Raw genomic sequence first — 22,261 nt, 5'->3', positions numbered from 1 at the left:
AACAATTAACATAGATATTTGTACAGTATAAAGGGATTTTATACTTACTGGAAAATCCTTTTCTAGTAGGCACGAACTGTCAGTGCAAACGTGTGGGTTAATATCAATCACATCTCTGGAGGCAGGACAGAAAGAAGACTCTTGACCCCTCCCCTGGTATATAAGTTGTGGCTCCACCTCCCATTGTACAGCTTAATGAGGTGGAGTGTATTCAGGAAAGTAGAAGTAAGGTCAAGAGACAGTTATTAACATATATAAAAATGTATGTCCACAGACCCATACTAAAATCAGCCTGGGTGGAACTTACTGCACTGACAGTTCAGGCCTACTAGAAAAGGATTTTCCAGTAAGTATAAAATCCCTTTTTCTCTAGAAGGCCCTCCTGTAAGTGCAAACATGTGGGGACGTCCAAAAACTGTCCCGTCATTTAGGGTGGGTATTCTAGCAGATTTTTGTTATCTCTGATGGTTAAGTGTACTGTATAATGCAATATAATATGCAACTAACGTTATGCCCACAATAACACAATGAAAGAAATACGGTTTGCAATAAAACCATGCAAGAAGTAGTATGGCAACAAAACACGTTGGATAAAATATTGTTATGTGTAGTCCTTTAACCACGGGGCTCTACTGTGCCACCGCAGCCTGTAACACTTTGCGGCCAAACACGGCCGAAGTTGAAGCAGAAACATGTACTTAAAAAAACTTTATAAAAGTATTGGGAGAAACCCAGGTGGCTGCCTTGCATATTTGTTCAGGTGTAGCCAAGTTGTGTTAGGCCCAACTTTGTGCTTTAGTAGAGTGAGCCTTGACTTGAAAGGGCTTTGGTTTTTTGTTACTTTCGTAAGCAAAATGTATTGTCTCTACTAACCATCTAGCAATGGTTCTCTTGGAAACTCCTTGCCTTTTGTGCATTGCAGAATAAGATATCAACAGAGAGTCTGATTTCCTAAGAACTGCAGTCTGTTTTAAATATAAGTGAATTGTCCTTACTACGTCTAGCTTGTGTAACTGTTTTTTCTATCATTCGCTGGATTTGGGCATAGAGGTGGTAATACCAACTCTTGGTTAATGTGAAAGCTGGATACTACCTTTGGTAGAAAACCTGGTACTCTTCTGAGGACGGCCTTATACTGATGCATAACCAGCCATGGTTCTTTGCAAGAGAGGGCCGCCATTTTTTATACCCTCTTAGCTGATGTTATGGCTATGAGGAATGCCACCTTGAGTGACAACCATTTAAAGTCACAAGAGTGTATAGGTTTGAAAGGTGGTTTTTGCATCGTGGAGAGCACTAACGGTAAGTCCCAAGGCAGAGTAGGGTCTTTGAAAGGTGGTCTGACATGGAAGACTCCTTGTAAAAAATGTTGTATGGTGACATCTTCTGCCCACCGGATATTTGAAAGTGCTGATAAAGCCGAGATCTGAGACCTCAGTGGGTGTCATTTATAAAGTTTGTGCAGCGCATATTTTTCGCAAATGGTTTGTATTGCGCAAGTTTTTTCCTGAAATTGCACTGCTCTGCCCATCTTTCCGTTTTTGCGAACTCACAGTGTGAATACTTTTTCACAAATGACTCGCAAATGAGAAGAGGGTTTGCGTGAGCATACCCAATGTGCGAGGTTGTTGTGTGCTAAAATAGCGTTGACAGTAACTTAAATTCGCAGTTTGCGAAACTGTTTTGTGAATATTTTATCCACCACCAAAGTTGTGGCGTAATTGAGTTGTAGAGTGTGAACATAAATATTCGCAATTTGCAAATTGTGACATATTTAAAAAGCTGCTATAGACATTCGCATTGTGAAAAAAAAAATCGTAATTCTGTTTGCACCCTCTTATTCAGCTTTATAAATATAACCATGCGCAGGGCAAATATATTCACTTTGTGGACCATTCTGCCCTGCACGAAGTTTATAAATGACCCCCAATGTGTTTAGTGCAAGGCCTCTAGTAAAAACATCTGTAAGAAAGTATGTGATTACTTGAGTTGTACTGTCCATACTAACAGTTTTTCTGAACACCAGGTAAGAAACGTATTCCATACCTTGTGGTATGCTTTTGTCGTGGAAGGTTTTCAGGCCTGGAGCAGTATTTTTATGGCTGCTGGTGAAAAACCTCTTTGTTCTAATAATTGGGACTCAAGAACCAGGCCGTCAAATTGAGCCTGCATGAGGAGGTCCGGTGGTGTCATAGTCTGTGTACCATAGTCGGGTGCAATGAGAATGGTTGTGGTCCGTTCTTGTTTTATCTTCGCAATTATCCTGGGAATAATTGCTAGTGGTGGGAAGGCATACACTTTGTTGAAAGTCCATGGGATCACCAGTGCATCTGTATATGCTGCTCCTGGGTCTTTGGCCCGGGAACAGTAGCAAGGAAGTTTGAAATTGTGTCAGGACGCTAAGATATCTATGTCCGGTAGACCCCATTTTTGCAATATTTGTGTGAACTCCTCGCCGTGTAGTTCCTATTCCCCCTGGTCTATTGTCTGTCTGCTGAGGAAGTCTGCTTCCCAGTTCAGGACTCTGGGGATGAACACTACAGATATGGCTGGAACTGTGTTCTCGGCCCAAATCATCACTTTCGCTACCTCCTGCATAGCTAGAGTGCTGTGTGTTCCTCCCTGCTTGTTGACATAAGCCACTGCCGTGGCATTGTCCGATTGCACTCGTACTGGGCGACCCTGGAGTTTGTGAGACAAGCCCTGGAGTGCTAGTACTATCGCTCGTAGCTCTAGAATGTTTATCGGGAGCTGCGATTCTTGCTTGTCCCAATGCCCTTGTAGAGTGAAGGTGCTGTGAACAGCTCCCCAAACGATTTTGCTGGCGTCGGTTGTAACTACCTCCCATTGTGGAGGGGCCCAGCTTCTGCCCTGGGACAAATGAGTGCGTACTGTCCACCAGAACAAACTCTGTCTGGTTGTTGGGGACAAGGGCATGATCTGTTGAAGATCTTGGTGATTTTTGTTCCAGCATTGAAGAAAATTGCGTTGTAAAGGTTGCATGTGGAACCTTGCATACGGTATCGCTTCTAGTGCTGCTACCATATAACCTAGCAGTTAAAGGTAATCTGCTGATGATACCCTGGTCTTGTGAAGAAAGGAACTGAGCACTGTTGATTAATGTTTTGTATTTTCTCGTCTGTAAGTTGGACTATTTGTTGTTTTGAATCAAACATTTGTCCTAGAAATTGTATGGTTTGTGACGGTATGAGAGAACTCTTGCGGTGGTTTATTAACCAGCCATGTTGCTGCAGGACTTTTATACAGGTCTCTGTGTCTGTTGATGCCTGTGTTATGGACTGGGCTCTTAGCAGCAAATCTTCCAGTTAAGGTAAGATGTGAATTCCTGAGCGTCGTAGGTATGCCATGAGTGGTGCCAAGACCTTGGTAAATACCCTTGGAGCTGTGCAGAGGCCGAAGGGTAGTGCTGTGAACTGAAAGTGCTGGTCTTTGACTGCAAATCTGAGGAATGGTTGTGACCTTGGGTGAATTGGTATGTGCAGTAGCCATCCTGCAGGTCTATTGATGCCGTGAAATTGTCGGCTTCCATGAAGGCTATGGTGGAGCATACTCACTCCATGTTGAATTTGTGGTTGGAAATTAATTTGTTGAACCTTTTTAGGTTGAGGACTGGTCTGAAGGAGCCTTCCTTTTTTCTTACAAGGAAGATGGTGGAGTAGTAGCCGCAAAACTCCTGAAGTTCCGGCACTGGAACAATGACTTCTGCTTGTAACAGGGAAGAAACTGCCCGATCCAATGCCTCTCTTCTTTGTGGGGAGGGCATAGACAGGACAAATTGTTTTGGAGGATGGGTTTAAAATGGAATTTTGTATCCGAATTTAATTATTTGCAGCACCCATTGGTCTGTAATATGTGCTTCCCAGTAGGAGAGGAATTGTGTTAGACAACCTCCTACCTGGGGCTGTTGCTGAGGTGAGTTGGGTTTGTTGGGTTGGTGCCATTGGGGTCTATTTCTTCGTGTTCCCTGATCAGCATTGGAATTGCGAAATGAAGGGTTTCGAAAAGATCGGTAACTGCGGCGTGGAGCAGACCATGGCTTTTTGGTAGAAAATCTATTTGTTTGCTCTAGACGGCCTCTCTTTCCAATTGGAAGAAATGTGCTTTTGCCCCCTGTCACCTCTGTAATGATTTGTTTCAAATCTGGTCCAAAAAGGGGTTCATCTGAGAATTTGAGGTTGGTTAGCTTGTTTTTAGAAGCTGTGTCGCCTGACCAGTGACGCAGCCATAGAGCTCTCCTGGCAACTACTGTACTGGCTGTGGATTTTGCTGCAAGTCGAGCAATATCTAGTGCAGAATCTGCTAAAAAAAAGCGAATGTAGCATGGAGTTTTTCTACCTCTGCAGCTAATTGTTGTGCTGATTCAGGTGGTTGATACATTAATTCTTGGGCCCAGTGTTTGGCTGTACATGCTAGACCCGCTGCTGCGGTTGCTGGGCGAAGAATTGCTGCCGATTGTGTATAGGCTCTTTTTAGAGCTGATTCCACCTTTTTGTCCATGGGATCTTTAAAAGCTGCTTCCTCTATTGGGAGAGCAGTTTGCTTTGATAGGCGTGCAACAGCCGAATCCCATAACTTTCCCTGCTCCTCTGGAATAGGGTATGTGTTAAAGAATCGCTTGGTTAAAGCTGATCTGCGCTCTGGCTGTGACCATTCAGAGTCTATAGCCTGAGTAATTGCTTTAAAAACGGGAAAAGAGCGGTTCTTTTTCTGTTGTACTCCTAGCACTTTGTCTGCTTTAGAGACAGCTACTGACTCATCTTTAATTTCCAAAGTCTCCATCATTGCTTTTAAAAGTGTGGAGGAGACCTCTGGTCTGGCAAAGGTGTGTTATTGTTCTGTGTCAGAATTGCTGTCTGACTCGGATTGTTGATGGTCTGACAGTGGCAAGTCAAGAGATATTATCTACCCCCACATCCTCCCCTGGGAATGAAGCCTCCAGTTCAGAAGAGTTTGACATGGCATCTTGAGCCCTCCTCTTTCTAGCATGTGGTGATTGCTGAGGAGGAGGTTGGAAAGTGGCTTTTATCCATTCCAAAAAGTCCACTAATTGCAGGGGCATTTGGGATGTGGAGGGTTTTTCCAGCAGATTTGGACTGGGGCGCTGAGTTAACCCTGTAGGTGGGCTGCAAGTAGCTTGTTGTTGCCACTCATCATTGTCAGTAGTAAACAGGGGGTTATGCTCTGGAGTTGCATTGATCTGTGGTGACAAAATCAGTGCCTCAGTTGGGGTATAGTTAGAACAATAATTTTGTTCGGATTTTCTTAAGGTGTGTTTGCATTTTTTGGATTTGGCAGTTTGGATGTGCTCCCTGAGCTCCCTTAGGGAATTTGATCTTTCCATAGCTCTGTTAGGACAGTGCTGTTATGGTGGTAACTCACTTGGAAACAGTAGGGCCTTATTTTAGGCTTCTGTGCTTTGTTGCAAAGTGCAAGCTACTACTCAGACACGCGGCGTGCGCAATGATGTCGCAACGTTTTGCCGCTCGCATCAAAGGGGTCGGCCTCCATATTGACTCCTGCGTCCAAAATGATACGCCGCAAGACGCACTTTTAGGTTTAGGGGAGTAATTGTAAGAAGCTGTAGTTCTGTTTACTCTCCCCTTATTAGTGTTGGTCATAGGGAGTAATAATAGGTAGCTCAGCATACCTTTTACTCTAATACAAGTGCAGCTGAATGGTATTGGGCCTACCAACAGCTTGATGTGTACTGATTCCACTTGCTGTGTGTAAGCAAGGAGGGAATTACTGACCTCTCTGGATGCCCTCTGATCCATCCAGGGCTGATATCTTCAGGTGATTCCACTTGCTGCACAACGTACTGCAAGGAGGGAAAGTCACCATACATTGGGAAACAGAAAAGCATGTCCCCATCCTTGAATGTAGATGCTCTGAACTACAGGAAAAAGAATTAGAAAGAAAGAAAACTTTTATGTCCTTCACCTCCGAGGCAGGACAAAGAACTGGCAATGGGAGGTGGAGCCACAACTTATATATCAGGGGAGGGGTCAAGAGTCTTATTCTTCTGTCCTGCCTCCAGAGATGAGATTGATATTAACCCACATGTTTGCACTGACAGGAGGGCCAACTAGAGAAATATATACTGTATATAGTTTCAGTGGTTGTGTGTAAGTACAGTATGTGCCCTGGGTTTCATTTGGAGGGGTTGATTGAACTTGATGGACTTTTTTTTTTCAACCCAAATTAACTATGTGAAAAAAAATATTCTTACTTGGAGTCATTTAGAGGGGTTGAACTTGATGGACTTTTGTATTTTTCTAATCCAAATTAACTGTGTAACAACATAGTTATATAATTAAATTGGGTTGAAAAAAGACCCAAGTTCAACCCCAAATCCAGCATCCATACACGCACCCCTCCATACTTTCACATATATTATATATACCCATATCTATACGAACTATAGAGTTTAATATCACAATAACCTTTGATATTATGCCTGTTCAAGAAATCATCCAAGCCACTCTTAAAGGCATTAGCAGAATCAGTCATCACAACATCACCCGGCAGTGCATTCCACAACCTCACTGTCCTCACTGTGAAGAGCCACCTACGTTGCCTCAAATGAAAGTTCTTTTCTTCTTGTCTAAAGGGGTGGCCTCTGGTACGGTGATCCACTTTATGGGTAAAAAGGTCCCCTGCTATTTGTCTATAATGTCTCTAATGTACTTGTAAAGTGTAATCATGTCCCCTCGCAAGCGCCTTTTTTCCAGAGAAAACAACTCTACACATAATTTGTCTTACATCCCTCTAACCAGTTTAGTTGTACGTCTCTGCACTCTCTCTCCAGCTCATTTATATCCATCTTAAGGACTGGAGTCCAAAACGGCACTGCATATTTCAGATGAGGCCTTACCAGGGACCTATGAAGAGGCATAATTATGTTTTCATCCCTTGGCTTAATACCTTTCTTAATGCAAGACAGAACTTTATTTGCTTTATTAGCCACAGAATGACACTGCACAGATTTGTTATCTACAAAAACCCCAAGATCCTTTTCATTTAAGGAAACTCCCAACATACTGCCATTTAGTGTATAACTTGTATTGATATTATTTTGCCAAAGTGCATAACCTTGCATTTATCAACATTGAACCTCATTTTCCAGTTTGCTGCCCAGTTTCCCAAATTAGACAAATCACTCTGCAAATTGGCAGCATCCTGCATGGAACCTATAGTTATGCACAATTTAATATCATCTGCAAAATTAGAAACACTACTTTCAATGCCCACCTCTAGGTCTTTAATAAACAAGTTGAAAATCAAAGGACCTAGTAAAGAGCCCTGTGGTACTCCCACTAACAATACTGGTTTAAATTGAAAATGTTACATTTACCACCACTCTTTGTAGTCTTATCTTTTAGCCAGTTCTCTATCCAGGTACAAATACTATGTCCCAGGCCATCATTCCTTAATTTAACCAGTAACCTTCTGTGTGGCACTGTATTAAATGCTTTAGCAAAGTCTAAGTAAATCACATCCACTGCCATCCCAGAATGGAGGTCCCGGCTTACCTTCTCATAAAAAGAAATTAAGTTAGTCTAGCAAGATCTATTACACATAAAACCATGCTGGCACAAACTCATAGTATTATGTATGTCACTTATTTTACAACTGGGACATTGACAATGTGTTTGATCCTAACGTGCTTTAAAGTTGTTGTTCACCTTTAAATTAACTTTTAGTATGATGTATAGACTGATAGTCTATACAATTTTCAATTGGATTTCATTTATTATTTGTTTTTTTATTATTATTCAGCAGGTCTCCAGTTTGCCATTTCAGCAATCTGGTTGCTAGGATCCAAATTACCATAGCAACCATGCATTTATTTTAGCAAGTTACTAGTATATGATAAGGAGAGGACCTCAATAGAAAGATGAGTAATAAAAATTGTTGCCTTATAGAGCATTTGTTTCTTAGATGGAGTTAGTGTCCTGCAGTTGAAAGGTAGAAGGAGTCAGAAGAATGTGAATCATTCAAAAACTATAAACATTAAATAATGAAGACCAATTAAAAAGTTACTTAGAATTAACATTCTATAACACTGACTGTGCACTGACACAGCAGATGGCTAATTATGCCCTGTGCTACCTGTCTTGTTAATAAAATATTACAAAACTCACAAACAAAGATCACATTCATATTACTAAGTTTAAAGCACTCTGTGTCACGGGGCGGACCCCCAGCCTGCTTTCTTTATAAGGGGGGCCTGCAAGGGGGGGTCGACGGTAACCCGCAATTTCACATGCAACCTGAGAAGCACACACAATTACATGCGGCTCACAGGTTATCCAGAAAGCTCCGGATTACAGAAAGGACATCTCCCATAGATTTTATTTTAATCAAATAATTACATTTTCAAAAAATTATTTCCATTCTCTCTGTAATAATAAAATAGTACCTTGTACTTGATCCTAACCAAGATAGAATTCATTCTTACTGAAGGCAAAACAATACTATTGGGTTTAATGTTTACAGTATTAGTAGACTTAAGGTATGAAGATCCAAGTTATGGAAAGATCCCTTATACAGAAAATCCCAAGTGTTCTGGATAATATGTCCCATATCTGTACTATGATACTGGTGGTTCTTCAAGTACAATTTGAAATGTCTTTCAAATAATTGAAACAACTTTATTAATGTGTAATGGAAGGTTAGTATTCTTAAGGTGGGCATCCTCTTTAAAGAAGGTAAAGGAAAGGTATGATAACGGGTAGGTGTCAAATTGTTAGACACCCACAAGTAATAACAATCAATATGTGCTTGCTCAGTAGAGTGAAAAACTAAACTTAAAAGCAAAATAAAATTTTTAATTGTTATATACATAATACATACTTAGTTATTCATTGAGTATTTGCATATGTTTTGTACCCCATAACTTAAATGCCTATTGACTGTAAACATAACAATGAGCATGCATTTTTTAATTTCAGATGCAATAACCGTACACAGTGTGCCGTTGTAGCTGGGCCTGATGTGTTTCCTGATCCATGTCCCGGGACATATAAATATCTTGAAGTTCAGTATGAATGTGTTCCTTACAGTATGTATACATACTTTTTAAACTGTCTTTTTTTGTACCACTGCAAATGATCACTTATATCAAATAGTATTTATTAGCAGTTAATAAATGCATTACTAAATGTAATTATGGCCGATGAAGTAATATCATTCAATAATAATGCATTTAGAAGTATCATTCTTTCCCAGTGGGCTCACTGTATTTGTCTGTGTTAAAAAAAGAAAAACAATCTCTCCCACTGTATACTATCTGGCATTTTTTTCTCATGTCACAGCTCTCTAGCGACAGTCTTAATTAAGGGGCAGATTTATTAAAATGTGAGATCGAAACTCACCACAGAAAAATACACCCATGTTCTATTCAATTCTATGGAATTTTTAGATTTGTTTTTATCAATGGGTTTCACCATTTGATAAATATGCTTTTAAAAATCCCATAGGAATGAATAGAAAGTGAGTGTTTTTTTCTGTGGTGAGTTCTAATCTCACACTTTGATAAATCTACCCATTAATGTTGTGAAATAACCTATGTAGCATTGATGCAATGATATATATGTGTGCTAACAAATCCACATTGATAGCAGTACCAGCTCTAGTGTTTTATTTCTGATGTACACTTTAAGTTATCACCATCTGACGTAAGTCATCGCCATCTATTGCACATTAGTAAATAGAAGCTTTGGTTCAGTGTTATGAGGAGCCAGTTAACCCACCTCTTTGTTTTTAAAGTGCTGAAATAATCTAGAGTCCCCACGGAAAACAAAGACACGAACAGAAAGCATATAAAAGCTACATTATTTGATATGGAAACAGGTCACTGCTAAAGGTATACATTATTTAAATAAATAATAATATCAATGAGCGTAATATTCCAAAGTCAGCAATAACTGGACATCCTCATAGATAAAAGTTACAGGGCATCCTCAGCACTCGGGTTGAAGACCAGTGACAATTGGAATGTAAACTGCTCCCTGAGCCCCTGATCAGTGCGGACACCCGGCAATTAATTCTCCACTTTGCAATGTATTGTTATTATCATGTCCATTTCAGATTACTGAATAAAAGAGTGAAACCAAAATTATAAAAAAACATTCAATACCAGACTTGCATGCACTGCTATATTTTTTAATGTTTCAGTGAAAAAATAGATAGAAAAAATATTGTTGCTGAAAACTGTGCACTCAGTTAAAAAATATAAATAAATACAAATTTTCCTTTTTATTCCTATTAATTATTTTACACACATGAACCGAATTCAGCCTAATCTTAATAAGATAGTATACCTATATATTAACATACATATGTTCAAATATTTAATATTCCACAATTCAGGTCATGTGCAATTCATGTCTATAAAACCTTTTTACTAGTAACTGTGGGTAAAATCTGCTTTTTATTCTTGTTCCTGGGTCATGAGATTCTTGATTTTTTTTTTTTAGCTTTGACCATAGGGTCACGAACTTCAGATATATTAAATTTGATAGCAAGGTCCTCTTCCTGCTTAGCAAAATCTGCCATTGTTCTACAGTTCCTCCTCAGCTGCAAGAAATGCATTATTATTCAATCTAAATAGGAAGGCGTATAAAGCTAATTAATATTCACGCAACATACTCTTACTCAACAGGTACATCAGTGCTTATATGGATAGTCCAGTAGATGAAGAAAAATATAGATCAAGTCAGTATATTATAATGTATTGTAAAATTTGGCAAAGGCCATGTCTTTTGTTAAATTTGTATATGCTCCTGCCATTCTCACAAATATAACATTTTTAATGAAGTGGTTTCTATAGCTCCAGTTCAGTATGTTTAATTGGAGAATTTTATTTCATAGGCTTCTTCTGGAACAATCCTGTGTAATAAGTGTGTTGTTAAGACAGTTGGCAGAAAATATGGGCCTAGTGGTACTGGTATAGGATCTGTTATCCGGAAACCTGTTATGCAGATCCCAATTACGGAAAGGCCATCTCCCATAACTTCCATTTTTTACAAATAATCAAATTTTTTAAAAATTATTTCCTTTTTCTCTGTAATAATAAAACAATTGTACTTGATCCCTGACTGCCAACCCCGTGCCCACTCCATCACTGTCAAGGCAGCTGAAACAAAACAGCCGGAAAAGAATGAGTCCAACACGGAGCCGGCAACCGCAGGAAGAGTAAATAAAAGTAAATCAAATAACCCCAGGTCAGGGCTGCACTCCTGGAGCGGAGGAGCGGGGTTTGGAGACATCGCCTTCCTACTGCTGCTGGATGAAGAAGCGCTGGAGAAGGCGATCGGGCAGAGGACACGCTGTCAGTGTATAGCCAGGAGGAGAAATCGAGCGCTGCAGATGGATGGTCGCCCTTTCGCCGTTTCTAAAGAGGACAGGAAGTAGAGTTTCTGTAAGTTATTTCTTAATAAAGGCTTTGCTATTTTAAATTTTAATTTGTGTTGGTGTTTTTTTTTCCGTTGTATTCTAACCAATTTTTTTGTAAAAATTTTTGACGTTACTGGTCCTTTAACAATATTCCCTTTGGGCAATTCTTGCTGCTGAGGAGGAACTGTAGTACAATGCAGATTTTAATAAGCAGGCAGAGGACCTTATTATCAAATTTGATAACAATGGTTATGATCCATCTGTAGTTTGTGTCTATATGGTTAAAGCTATGAAAGATCAACAAGCTATCTCTTGCAACCCCTGGAGCAAGAATAGAAAGGAGAGTTTCCCTTTTTTTTTATTACACGCATTACAACTGTGAGCAATTAAGTGTGAAAATGTTTTAACAAACACTGGCGTATTCTTAATGCTTTTAGTAGGAGCCCGTTCATAGGAATTTTCCAATAAAACCAGATATAATTATTAAAAATTTAAAACTATCAAGAATATTCTGGCCCCTAGTTTGAAATGGGAGGTAACACAAAAACCAGTTAATGCTTCTGAGGGGAATCATAAGTGCAGGAAATGTAACGCTCGTGCTTAGCTGAATGAGAGTGAGAGTTTCACTGCTTACCTTACAGGGAAGTCTTATGAGATTAAAGATGTTTTTCAGGGAAAAGAATTGGTGCATAACATTATGGTAAAGAGAGATGATTTGAGAATTGTGCATAGGGAACAGCACTGGAGTTTTGAATGTGGTACAACATTTCCATATGGGTTTAAAGTGACAATAGAATTGGCACCTTTTTTAAAAAAAATTTCACTGATAAATTATTTTTAGAATTATGTATATATATTTCTTTAAGATGTATACTAAATATCTTCCATTAGGAATTTCATTAATTTATATCTCCAGAGGGTACAATAGTTGTATTGGTCGTCTTAGCACATTCCTTGATGGTAATCTCAAGGAACATGAGCGAATACGATTGTCTCTTCCTGGAAAAACTGTGTCAGTTATTCCAGTCTGCCACATTTGTCTTGGCAATTTGTCTTCCTTAACCAACACCAAATCTCCAACCTTGAATGAAGATGCATATCCTCCTCCCTTGGTGTAGTGAGCTGATCTCAAATCCAGCAAATATTCCTTACGCCATCTATTCCAGAATTTTGTCACAACCACTTGCCGGTATTTCCACCTTTTTCATAATGCCTCTTGAGTGGAACAGTTGTGAGATACCATAGGCACCTTGGACTGTGGCAATATTGTATGTCGCTGCCCAATCAGAAAATGTCCTGGTGTCAATGGCTGGGGACACTGAGCATCAGTGAGAGGCCTAGAGTTTAGAACAGCCTCTACTTCAGTCAGAATTGTGGTAAGCTCTTCGAAGGATAGCATTGCCTTCCCCAATGTTTTCTTAAGACAAGACTTTACCGAACAAACTAGTCTTTCCCAGAATCCTCCCCACCAGGCACCTCTCTCAACAATGTACTTCCAAAGAATTACCTTCTCAGTGAAGAACTCCCTTAATGAAGTAGTGTTAAAGGAGAAGGAAAGGTACCAAAGCAGTTTATTGTCAATAGATTAGCCACAATAGTGCAAGATATAACACTATTTATTCTGTAGAATGCTTTACCATATCTGAGTAACAGCTCTAGAAACTCTCTCTGTTTGTTTTGGATAGCAGCTGCCATATTCACTTGGTGTTACATCACTTCCTGCCTGCATTTCCCTACTCAGTGATAGCTCTGGGCTCAGATTACAGGAGGGAGGGGAAGAGGAGCAAACTGAGCATGATCAAGCCCTGCCCTGGAGGTTTATGCTGAAAACAGGAAGTCTGATACAGAAGCCCATGTGTACACAATAGAAGGAAAGAAATGTGGTGTTTCTTTTGACAGAGGACCCAGAGCAACATCAGTTTGAGGGTTTACTGATGTATTTATATAGACCTTTCTGATAAAGCTTACTTAATTTTAGCCTTTCCTTCTCCTTTAAGAGTTTTCCATAGTTCTTGGAGAGACAAATCAGATCTCTTAAAAGTCTTTGCATTGTCAATATACAACCTTGCACAGCCCCCTTCTGGCAATAAATCTCCTGAAGGCTAATAAAAAGTTCTCGGTTGTCTGGTTTGAAACAAGTTCTAAGTGAACAGCTCTTGTGACTGGACAAGTAAACAATGCAATTCAAGCCTTTGTTGTAGATGTTTTGTCCTTCACAAATAGAGGACCTGCAAAATCAACATCTGATACTTCAAAAGGAGGGGATTCCAAGACTCTGTCCTCAGGGAGCGGAGCTGGTATTTCACTTCCAGCCCTGACATTACATTTTTTACAGATATAACATTTTTGTAGCACAAACTTTACGAACTGTCTTGCTCTTATCACCCAAAATTGCTGTCTGAGTTGTGCGAGTGTTCCCGATAACCTCAAATGCATCACCTTTTCATGCTGATTGCACTTGAAGTTCTGAAAAGCACCCCTTTGCAGGCAATATCCAAGGATGTCTCTACCTTTCTGTCAAATTTGCCTTGTGTAACCGACCAACTGCACGCAAAAGTCTGTCCTTGTAAAGAAATGGACCTAAGTCTCTTATTCTGGAGTTCTTAGGCAAGCTCTGTCCAGTGTTAAGACAGAGGATTTCATGACTTAACTCACATCATTGTGAGAAATTGACCCAGTACCTTTCAGCCCTCAAGATTTCTTCCACAGACAGTTCACCAGTAATTCTGTTACTTGACTGACTGGTGTTTTGAATAAATCTGTATACCTAGGCAGTAATTTTGTATACAGTACGTAATTTACTAAACCTTTCTAGAGGGAAAATCGGGTTACATTTGAGTTCTGCACTACAGTTATTATATACAGTCACTTGGTTATCTGATTCCACATCTGCATATTCTGAGACACCAGTGACCATTTGTGAATTTTGTGGTCACCCTGACTGCGGAACTTGTAACCAGTCTGGCCCATACCACCAAAGGTGATTTGTAATTAAGTTCTTTGAGTGTTGACCCCTTGTAAGGAAATCTGCAGGGTTATCCTTAAATACACAGTGCGGCCATGCTGTTGGTTCAGTGAGTGATTTTATCTCTGCTTCTCTATTTGCTACAAATGGCTTCCACAAGTTTGTGGAACTTTGGATCCAGTGCAATGCAATCATAGAGTCAGTCCATAAATGAGGTTGAATAGACTGGATGCTCAGGCTGTCTAGTAAATACTTCACTAATCTTGCACCGACTAATGCTCCAAGCAACTCTAACCTTGGAAGAGTGACCTTCTTTAGAGGGGAAACTTGTGACTTTGAAGCAACAAAGCAGGTAGATGCAGTACCTTGCTCAATATGCTGTAATTAATCAACAGCACCATAAGCTGATTCACTGGCATCACAGAAAACATGCATTTTCACAGATGAATATGAAGGACCCTGACTGTACAGCCAGGGGATGGCTAGAGGCTGTAACTGTGGCAGTTTTAAACACCACTGAGTCCACTTACTTGTTAAGTCTGGTGGTAGTTCTTCATCCCAGCAAATGCCACGTTCCCATAATTCCTGGAAGATGATCTTTACCCTAACTGTGAATGGAGACAAGAATCCAATTGGGTCAAAAATACGCTCTGATGTCATCAGAACACACCTCTATGTATTTCTCCTGTCTTGCAAAAACACTAAAAGGGTTTGTAGGTCAAATATAAGGCCATCAGTCTCTGTTCTCCATTTGAGGCCAAGTACCTTACAGTAGTTTGCTTGGTCCACCATAGCAGACCCCTTTCACTGTTAGTCTTTTTCCATTTAAACCTTAATTTACTGGAATTAGTAACCCATTTACAGAGAACCATACCTGCAGCGAGCATAAGCTCCCTTGCCTTTGTGGATAATTCATATGCATCATCAACGGTTTCTGCTCCAGATATTAGGTCATCCACATAAAGGAACTGGTTAAGAACCCGAAAAGTCCTCTGATGTGATCTTTCATATTGTTTTAAATGATGTTTGATGGTGGCTGTCAGAAGAAATGGGCTGGGTGATGCCCAAAATAACACTCTTGCCATCCTCAAAACATGTAAGAATGGTTCCTGGTTAGATTTTGGAATAGCATTAGTCCACAAGAATTTGACAGAGTCTCTGTCCTTTTCTGCTAGGCTGATTTGTAAGAATGCCTTGGTAATGTCTGCCATCAATGCAACCTTGTGAAGTCTGAAATTAATCAGGATTTTAAGAAGGTCGGGATTAAGATTTGGTCCTGTCAGTAGGCAATCGTTAAGTGATACTTGCCCCCTATCATGAGGAGAAGCATCAAACACTATTCTCAGCTTGGTTTTTGCCTTTTCTTCTCTTATCACTGCATGATGAGGTAAGTAATACTCAATTTACCCTTTGAAGCAGTTGGGGTTTCACCTTTGTTCACATCCTCAGCAATACCCTCCTCGAGGTACTCCTGGATTACACTGTTGTACCTGTGGTAGAGAGGGAAATCTACTGAAAGCCTTTTCATCAAGCAATCAAATCTTCCTTTAGCCACAGTAAGGTTGTTTGCCAAGTATGGTCGATCAAGTCGCTAAAGTAGTTCTGTCACAAATCTTCCTTCAGTGTACTTAACTGTAGATGAGAACCACTGTAGAATTTTGTCGTCTGATTCTGAGTTTACCATTTATTCTCCAGTCACCCCTAAGGACTCCAATTCCCAAATGGCTTGTGGTTGACGGGACACAAGGGTCGCATCTGCAATACTTATATTCATGACTCCAACACTTGTGATGCCAGTAATACTGGATATCTGAACTGTAGTGTCCTCCCAAGGGTGGTTTCAAGTGCAACAAGAGCCTTTCCCAGTCTTTCTACACTCCAGTACTGATCTCCTCCAATCAAGACTGCTATTTCTGAGTCTTGGCAGTTCATTTCAGCTGAGTCAACTAACCTTAGTCCCTTGGCCTTCATCTCACACTGTAGTTGTTCTTTTGGGATTCTCACAACTGCACTGCTGATAGTTGGGATTTCTAGAGCCTCCATTTCTATCCACTTGTCACTGCTGTGGAGATTCTTAAGGATGAACTTGACTCTTCTCTGGCTGGCACTTAGAGTTTTTGGACCCAAAAGTGTGCAGATTGAGCCTCTCTTCCTCAACAACAGGAAGTTTAAGAGATCTGGAAATGTCCTCACGGATGAAAGTTCTTTGACTTCCTCCATCTAGTAAACAGCGTACAATTTTCTAGTTGTAGTCCCCGTCTGCCCATATTTGGGCAATCTGCAGTAACACAGTCTTGCTGTCGGCCATATCCATGTTATCTGGATATACTGATGAGATAACTGTGTCTTCTGTTGTTTTCATGGAGCCTTGTTTGGTTCTTTGGCCACACACTGAGTTGTGATGTCTTTTGCCATATGTTGCACATAAGGTTCCTTTCACCCTGCAGTACTTTGCAATATGCTTAGCCCCAAACACACAAAACATAATCCTTTTTGTTAAAGTCGTTCCTTGCATTCCTCTGGGGTGAACTTATCACAGTTCTCTGCTTTGACTGGTCACAAAGTACATCTGTTGCAGAGTTTGAAGTGGAATACAGGGCAGCTGCTGTGGCCATTGTTAGTCTCTTAGGTTTATGTTCAAAGTTTGCACTTAATTTCTGCTGGCGCTGTTCTTGACTGCACAACAGTGAAGGTTTTTCTGATCTGGATAATTGCAATGCACGCTCTCTGCTCTCAACCTCCTTTTTTAACAATTTCAGAAACATTGGCACATTGCATTCCTGCTGTTCCTGCCGGTGACTAAATTCGAGAGCTATATCCATGAATCAGCTTCAGTAATATTCGGCATAGCAGGCCTCCATAACTGTGAGATACAACTCCCATAGATTGCAAACTGCGCACTTGTATTTCACATTCATCATATAAGAAATGCAGAGCTGTAACATCAGAGGATCTCCTTACTGCAGTCAGGTTTAAGAGCTTATTCATGTGAGCATGTATTATTAAGTCCTTGCGACCAAATCTGTTTTGCAGTATTTCTATTGCCACATTGTAATTTTCATTGGATAGGGGCAGTCCAGCAATATAAGTTGCAGCAGCACCACACAAGTATGATTTCAAATAGTCAAATTTATCTATTACTGACAGGCTGACATTTTTGTGAATTGCAGCTTCAAACTGACTCCAGAATTCCTGCCAGCGACTGATCTCTCCTGTAAATTTCGCAATAATCAACTTTGGAAGTTTCACCATGTGATTCTGAGATGCTGATCTGGATTGGGAGATAGCATAGCTGGCTGCACTATTCACTTCCTCCCTGTCTCTTTGTATTACACGTGTAATTCTGCTTTTCCACATAACAACGCGACCCTGATAGGACTGGACTGTTTCATACTCTGCTTCAATCTCCTCTGCAAAGGTTATCAGCGCCTCAATGTCCCTGTCCAGTTCATATAATGTTGCCTCTCTGAGGGAACCCTGCTCTAAGCTCTCCTCCAATATGTCTGTCTGAGGTGTGCAATCAGGAAAGCCCCCGGAACAAATAAGAATCACTTACATCACACACACAGTAAATTGCATGGTAATGTGGTATATGCATTCTGGAAACTGTAGTATTCTGTATACCATAACTAACATATAACAGATCTGTAATAAAGATTCAACACCAACCTTTAAGAACTAAATGGATTGCTATTTAAAGTATTGTACTCATGTAGTACCCCTTCCCCCCTCCTTAGGAAGTGCTATTGAGCATGAAGGCTAAAGGGTATATAGATGTTGATGAATATTTTCATATTCATTCACATTGATGTGAGTGCATTTTAACCTTTGAAATAAACACATTTTTATATTACAGGTATGATACTTGTTATCCACAATGCTTGGGACCTGTGTTTTTTTGGATAACTGATCTTTCCATAATTTGGATCTTTATAAGTCTACTAGAAAATCTTGTAAACATTAAATAAACCCTTCCAGTAAGAATACATTTTATCTTAGTTTGGATACTATTATTAGATGAAATTATTAGAGAAAAAAAGGAAATATTTATTTATTTATTTTTTTGCATAGAATGGAGTCTATGGGAGACAACCATCCCATAATTTGGAACTTTCTGGATAACGGTTCCCATACTTGTATCACATTTTCTAATGAGGTAAATTCAAATTTCGAGTTATTTTTGTGTACCTCAACTAGGGAATAGTCCAAATTCGATTCAAATTTGCAAAAAAAAAGTACTGTATTTTTAAAAATTTGAATTCGACCATTCGCCTTCTAAAACCTGCCGAATTGCTTTTTTAGCCTATGGGGGACCTCCTAGAATATTTGGAGTCAATTGGTGGACTTTGAAAAATCAAAGTTTTTTTTTGGGAAAAACTTTGAATCAAATTTGATCGAATGTGCTATTAATTTGATTCATATGATTCAAATTCGGCCGAATACGGACCTATTCGATCAAAAATGGACCTATTCTACCAAAAAAAACTTCAACTTAATTTAGGTTGGTGTTTTTGAATTCGAAGTTTTTTCAATTCGAAATTCGACCCTTGATAAATATGCCCCTTGGTGTGCTCTTTTGCCATTTTTAGGCTCCAGAAAAGTTGGTCTTAAAGGATATAGACGCTCTCTGTTATGAAGAAAGACTGGCCATGTTGAAGTTGTTTATACTTGTGAAGTGGCACTTAAGGGGAGATATGATACCAGGGGCGATCCTGGCCCCTCCGCTGCTGCCCCACCTCCCACGGAAATTCGCTCTTAAAGTGCCAGGAGCAGCATTTTTGCTGCCCCTGGTACCTAGTGGGGCGCTGCCGCCTGAGGCGACAGCCTCAACTTGCCTCATTGGCGAAGCACCCCTGTATGATAACTATGTATACATTTATATATAAGGGTACTATATAATAATCTCTCTAATGCTTTATTTACCAGTAGGTCCTTCCAGGAGACACGAGGGCATCCATTCCGATTAGAAGAAAGGAGGTTCTGTCTAAATATTCAGAAAGGGTTTTTACAGTTTTTTCCGCATAATTTTTTTACAGAGAGCTGTGAGGTTTGTAGAATTTTTCTCGCTGAATCAGTTGTACTGGCAAATACATAAGATAGCTTTTAGAAGGGATTGGGAGGCTTTTTAGCAAGTGAGAAAATACAGGGTTATTGAAAATAGCTCTTAGTTTAAACTTCAAGAGTCAAGAGTGAGTTTATTTTCATTTCATCCACATAGGTTTGTACAGTACACAGTGAAACAAAACAACGTTCCTCTAGGACCATGGTGCTACACACAACATAGATGTACCGGACAACAGACAAAAAGTGCAAGTGCAAAAATATGCAACTCTGCAAGACAGGACAGCATAGTGCAGGGACAGGACAAGACAGTGCACAGCAGATGTAATATGTTAAAGGAAAACTATACCCCCAAAATGAACACTTAAGCAACAGATAGTTCATATCATATTAAGTGGCATATTTTACATCTCTTGCCTTGAGCCACCATTTCGTGATGGTCTCTGTGCTGTCTCAGAGATCACCTGACCAGAAATACTTCAACTCTAACTGTAACAGGAAGAAGTGTGGAAGCAAAAGACACAACTCTGTCTGTTAATTGGCTCATGTGACCTAACATGTATGGTTTGTTGGTACTGTATGTTTGGGAGTACAGTGAATCCTACGATCCCAGGGGGCGGCCCTTATTTTTTAAAATGGCAATTTTCTATTTATGATTACCCAATGGCACATACTACTAGAAAAGTATATTATTATGAAAATGGTTTATTTACATGAAGCAGGATTTTACATATGAGCTGTTTTATGCAATATCTTTCTATAGAGACCGTCATTGTTTGGGGGTATAGTTTTCCTTTAAGTAAATAATGCTAAACGTCAGACATGATAGGTGTATCATTGTGATATGATACTAGCAAGCAGGTCTGGACTGAGAATCAAAATAGGCCCTGGCATTTCAGCTACATGGAGGCCCAAACAGCAGACTCACCAGCCCACTAAATAGTGCCTGTCTATGGCAGCCCCTCTGGCTTTTGCCAGAACCCACAGATTGCCAGTCCGGGCCTGGTAGCAAGAACAGGATAAAGTTAATAACATTAATAAAGTTGATAAAGATTAAGTTGATCCAGGGACTGGTCCGATTTTGGAGTCAGAAAGGATTTTTTCCCTTTGTAAGGTTTTATATAGACACAAAAGATTGAACTTCATGTTTTTTTTTCAGCCTAACTGATTGCTTTGCCACACTCTGCACCACTTCGCCACAGTCAATGGACGTCGACATTTTTTCTTACTTCAAACTTTAAAGTCAATAGGCGTATTTCTTGTGGCGACTTTATCTCATCAACGTTTTTGTATTGGTGACTTTTTAGTCTCTGCGACTATTTTGTCCAAATGCATTAAAGTAAATAGGCATTTTTTCTTATGGCTACTTTGTCAATTTTGTCCTGCTGACTTATCGGGGCAAAATTATTCGCTGTGAATTTGATGTGGCACAGTTACGCAAAAAATTTGCAGTTGCTGAAATGCGGGATTTTGTCAAGAACCCATGCCTGGTGAAAAAATTCACTCATCACTATTCAGTATCCCTTTATCATAAAACACCATTTAGGAAAGCAGCACAAGGATAGTAGCCCAAAAGTGATTCATTCCAAAGTTAATCACAATTGATCTGAAAAAGAGTTAAACAAGGAGTTCAACAAAAGGAGCAACAATGGAACCACATCAGAAGATCCTACAGCCTTTCTGTTTAGTGAACTGAGATCTCATGTTCTCGATTTGCTAGCATAATGTCCTTACTACTCCTGTTAATTGTATCTTTTATCATTGTGCTTTCAGTGGTAGCTTCTTCCTTTAGCCTCCAGCTTACTGTTCCCACCCTTTTGTAATCTTCCTCTCAGCTCCATTCCACACACTGTTGCTCTTATAACCTATATAACTTTTTCAAAAGTTCTAGTACCTCCAGTTTCAAAATCCTTCTCTCTCCCTCACTTCTGGTATTACTTGCTACTGGTGATATTTTTCCAAATCTTGGTCCCTGCAGTATATCACACACTCTTTGTTTAAATTCTCTACTGCTAACATTAATCAAATTCCCACTCTCACCCTTCCTATGTCCCCTTTTCTGCCCCTCTTTTTTTTTTTTTTAATATTTAAAATTTTTATTAGTTTTCATTGTAGCAAACAATAAAAGCAAGAAGTAATAACATATTTACAGCTGCATGTTTATTCTGGTCTGGTTATTTTATAGCATTCAATAAGTACGATCCTATATTACTGGTTATCTCCAGTGACTATTCAGAAAGTTCTGTTGCAGTACCATAATCTTGCAGCTTGCAGAAAGATAGATAGGGGGGACCTCTGAGGAAGAGGGGTTTTCTGCCCCTCTTAATGCCTGATCTGTTACTATCAAATCCATTTTAATACATGATCTGTTCCACTTTAAGGGTCAAATTCACTAAACGGAGCGAATTTTCACCAGTGACTGCTTTGCCACACTCCGCAGCACTTCGCCAGGCGCAAATTCGTTACCACTACACTAATTCACTAAAATGCGTTACTTTGGTTGGGTGAGCAGTTCATAGCAAATTTCTGTTCATAGCATGCATTTCTGCCTAGCAAAACTTCGCTAGCACTCTTGCGCTTAGGTTAATTTGAATAGAGCGGGTACATAAGAGTTTTATGGACGTCTTTAATAGTAATGTTGGTGCAAATGTTTGAAGTTGCCACTTTTTAAAACAAATGTCCAATGAGCCATAATAAAGACAGAAGAGATCCTCTAATGCCCTAGACATGAGCCCACCCATATATAAATGTGGCATGACCCTCAAATTACAAAAAAAAACATAAGTCTTTAATAGTTTGGACTTTTGAAGGCAA

The 22,261-nt window shown here is 39.7% G+C and overlaps 1 protein-coding gene across 21 annotated transcripts in view; it reads left to right on the top strand.

The window, feature by feature from the left end:
• The window catches only part of adgrl3.S (adhesion G protein-coupled receptor L3 S homeolog), a 1,276,319-nt gene that overhangs the window by 335,947 nt on the left and 918,111 nt on the right, over positions 1–22,261 (top strand). For all 21 annotated transcript variants that reach the window (XM_041579809.1, XM_041579790.1, XM_041579795.1 and 18 more), the window contains one exon: positions 8,976–9,085. In XM_041579809.1, the coding sequence (XP_041435743.1) occupies positions 8,976–9,085 (110 nt within the window). The remainder of the gene's footprint in view (positions 1–8,975; positions 9,086–22,261) is intronic.

Source organism: Xenopus laevis, chromosome 1S (genome assembly GCF_017654675.1).
Source record: "Xenopus laevis strain J_2021 chromosome 1S, Xenopus_laevis_v10.1, whole genome shotgun sequence".
NCBI lineage: Eukaryota > Metazoa > Chordata > Amphibia > Anura > Pipidae > Xenopus > Xenopus laevis.
Note: the sequence above shows the minus strand (reverse complement) of the source record. Positions and strands in the feature narration are given on the sequence as shown.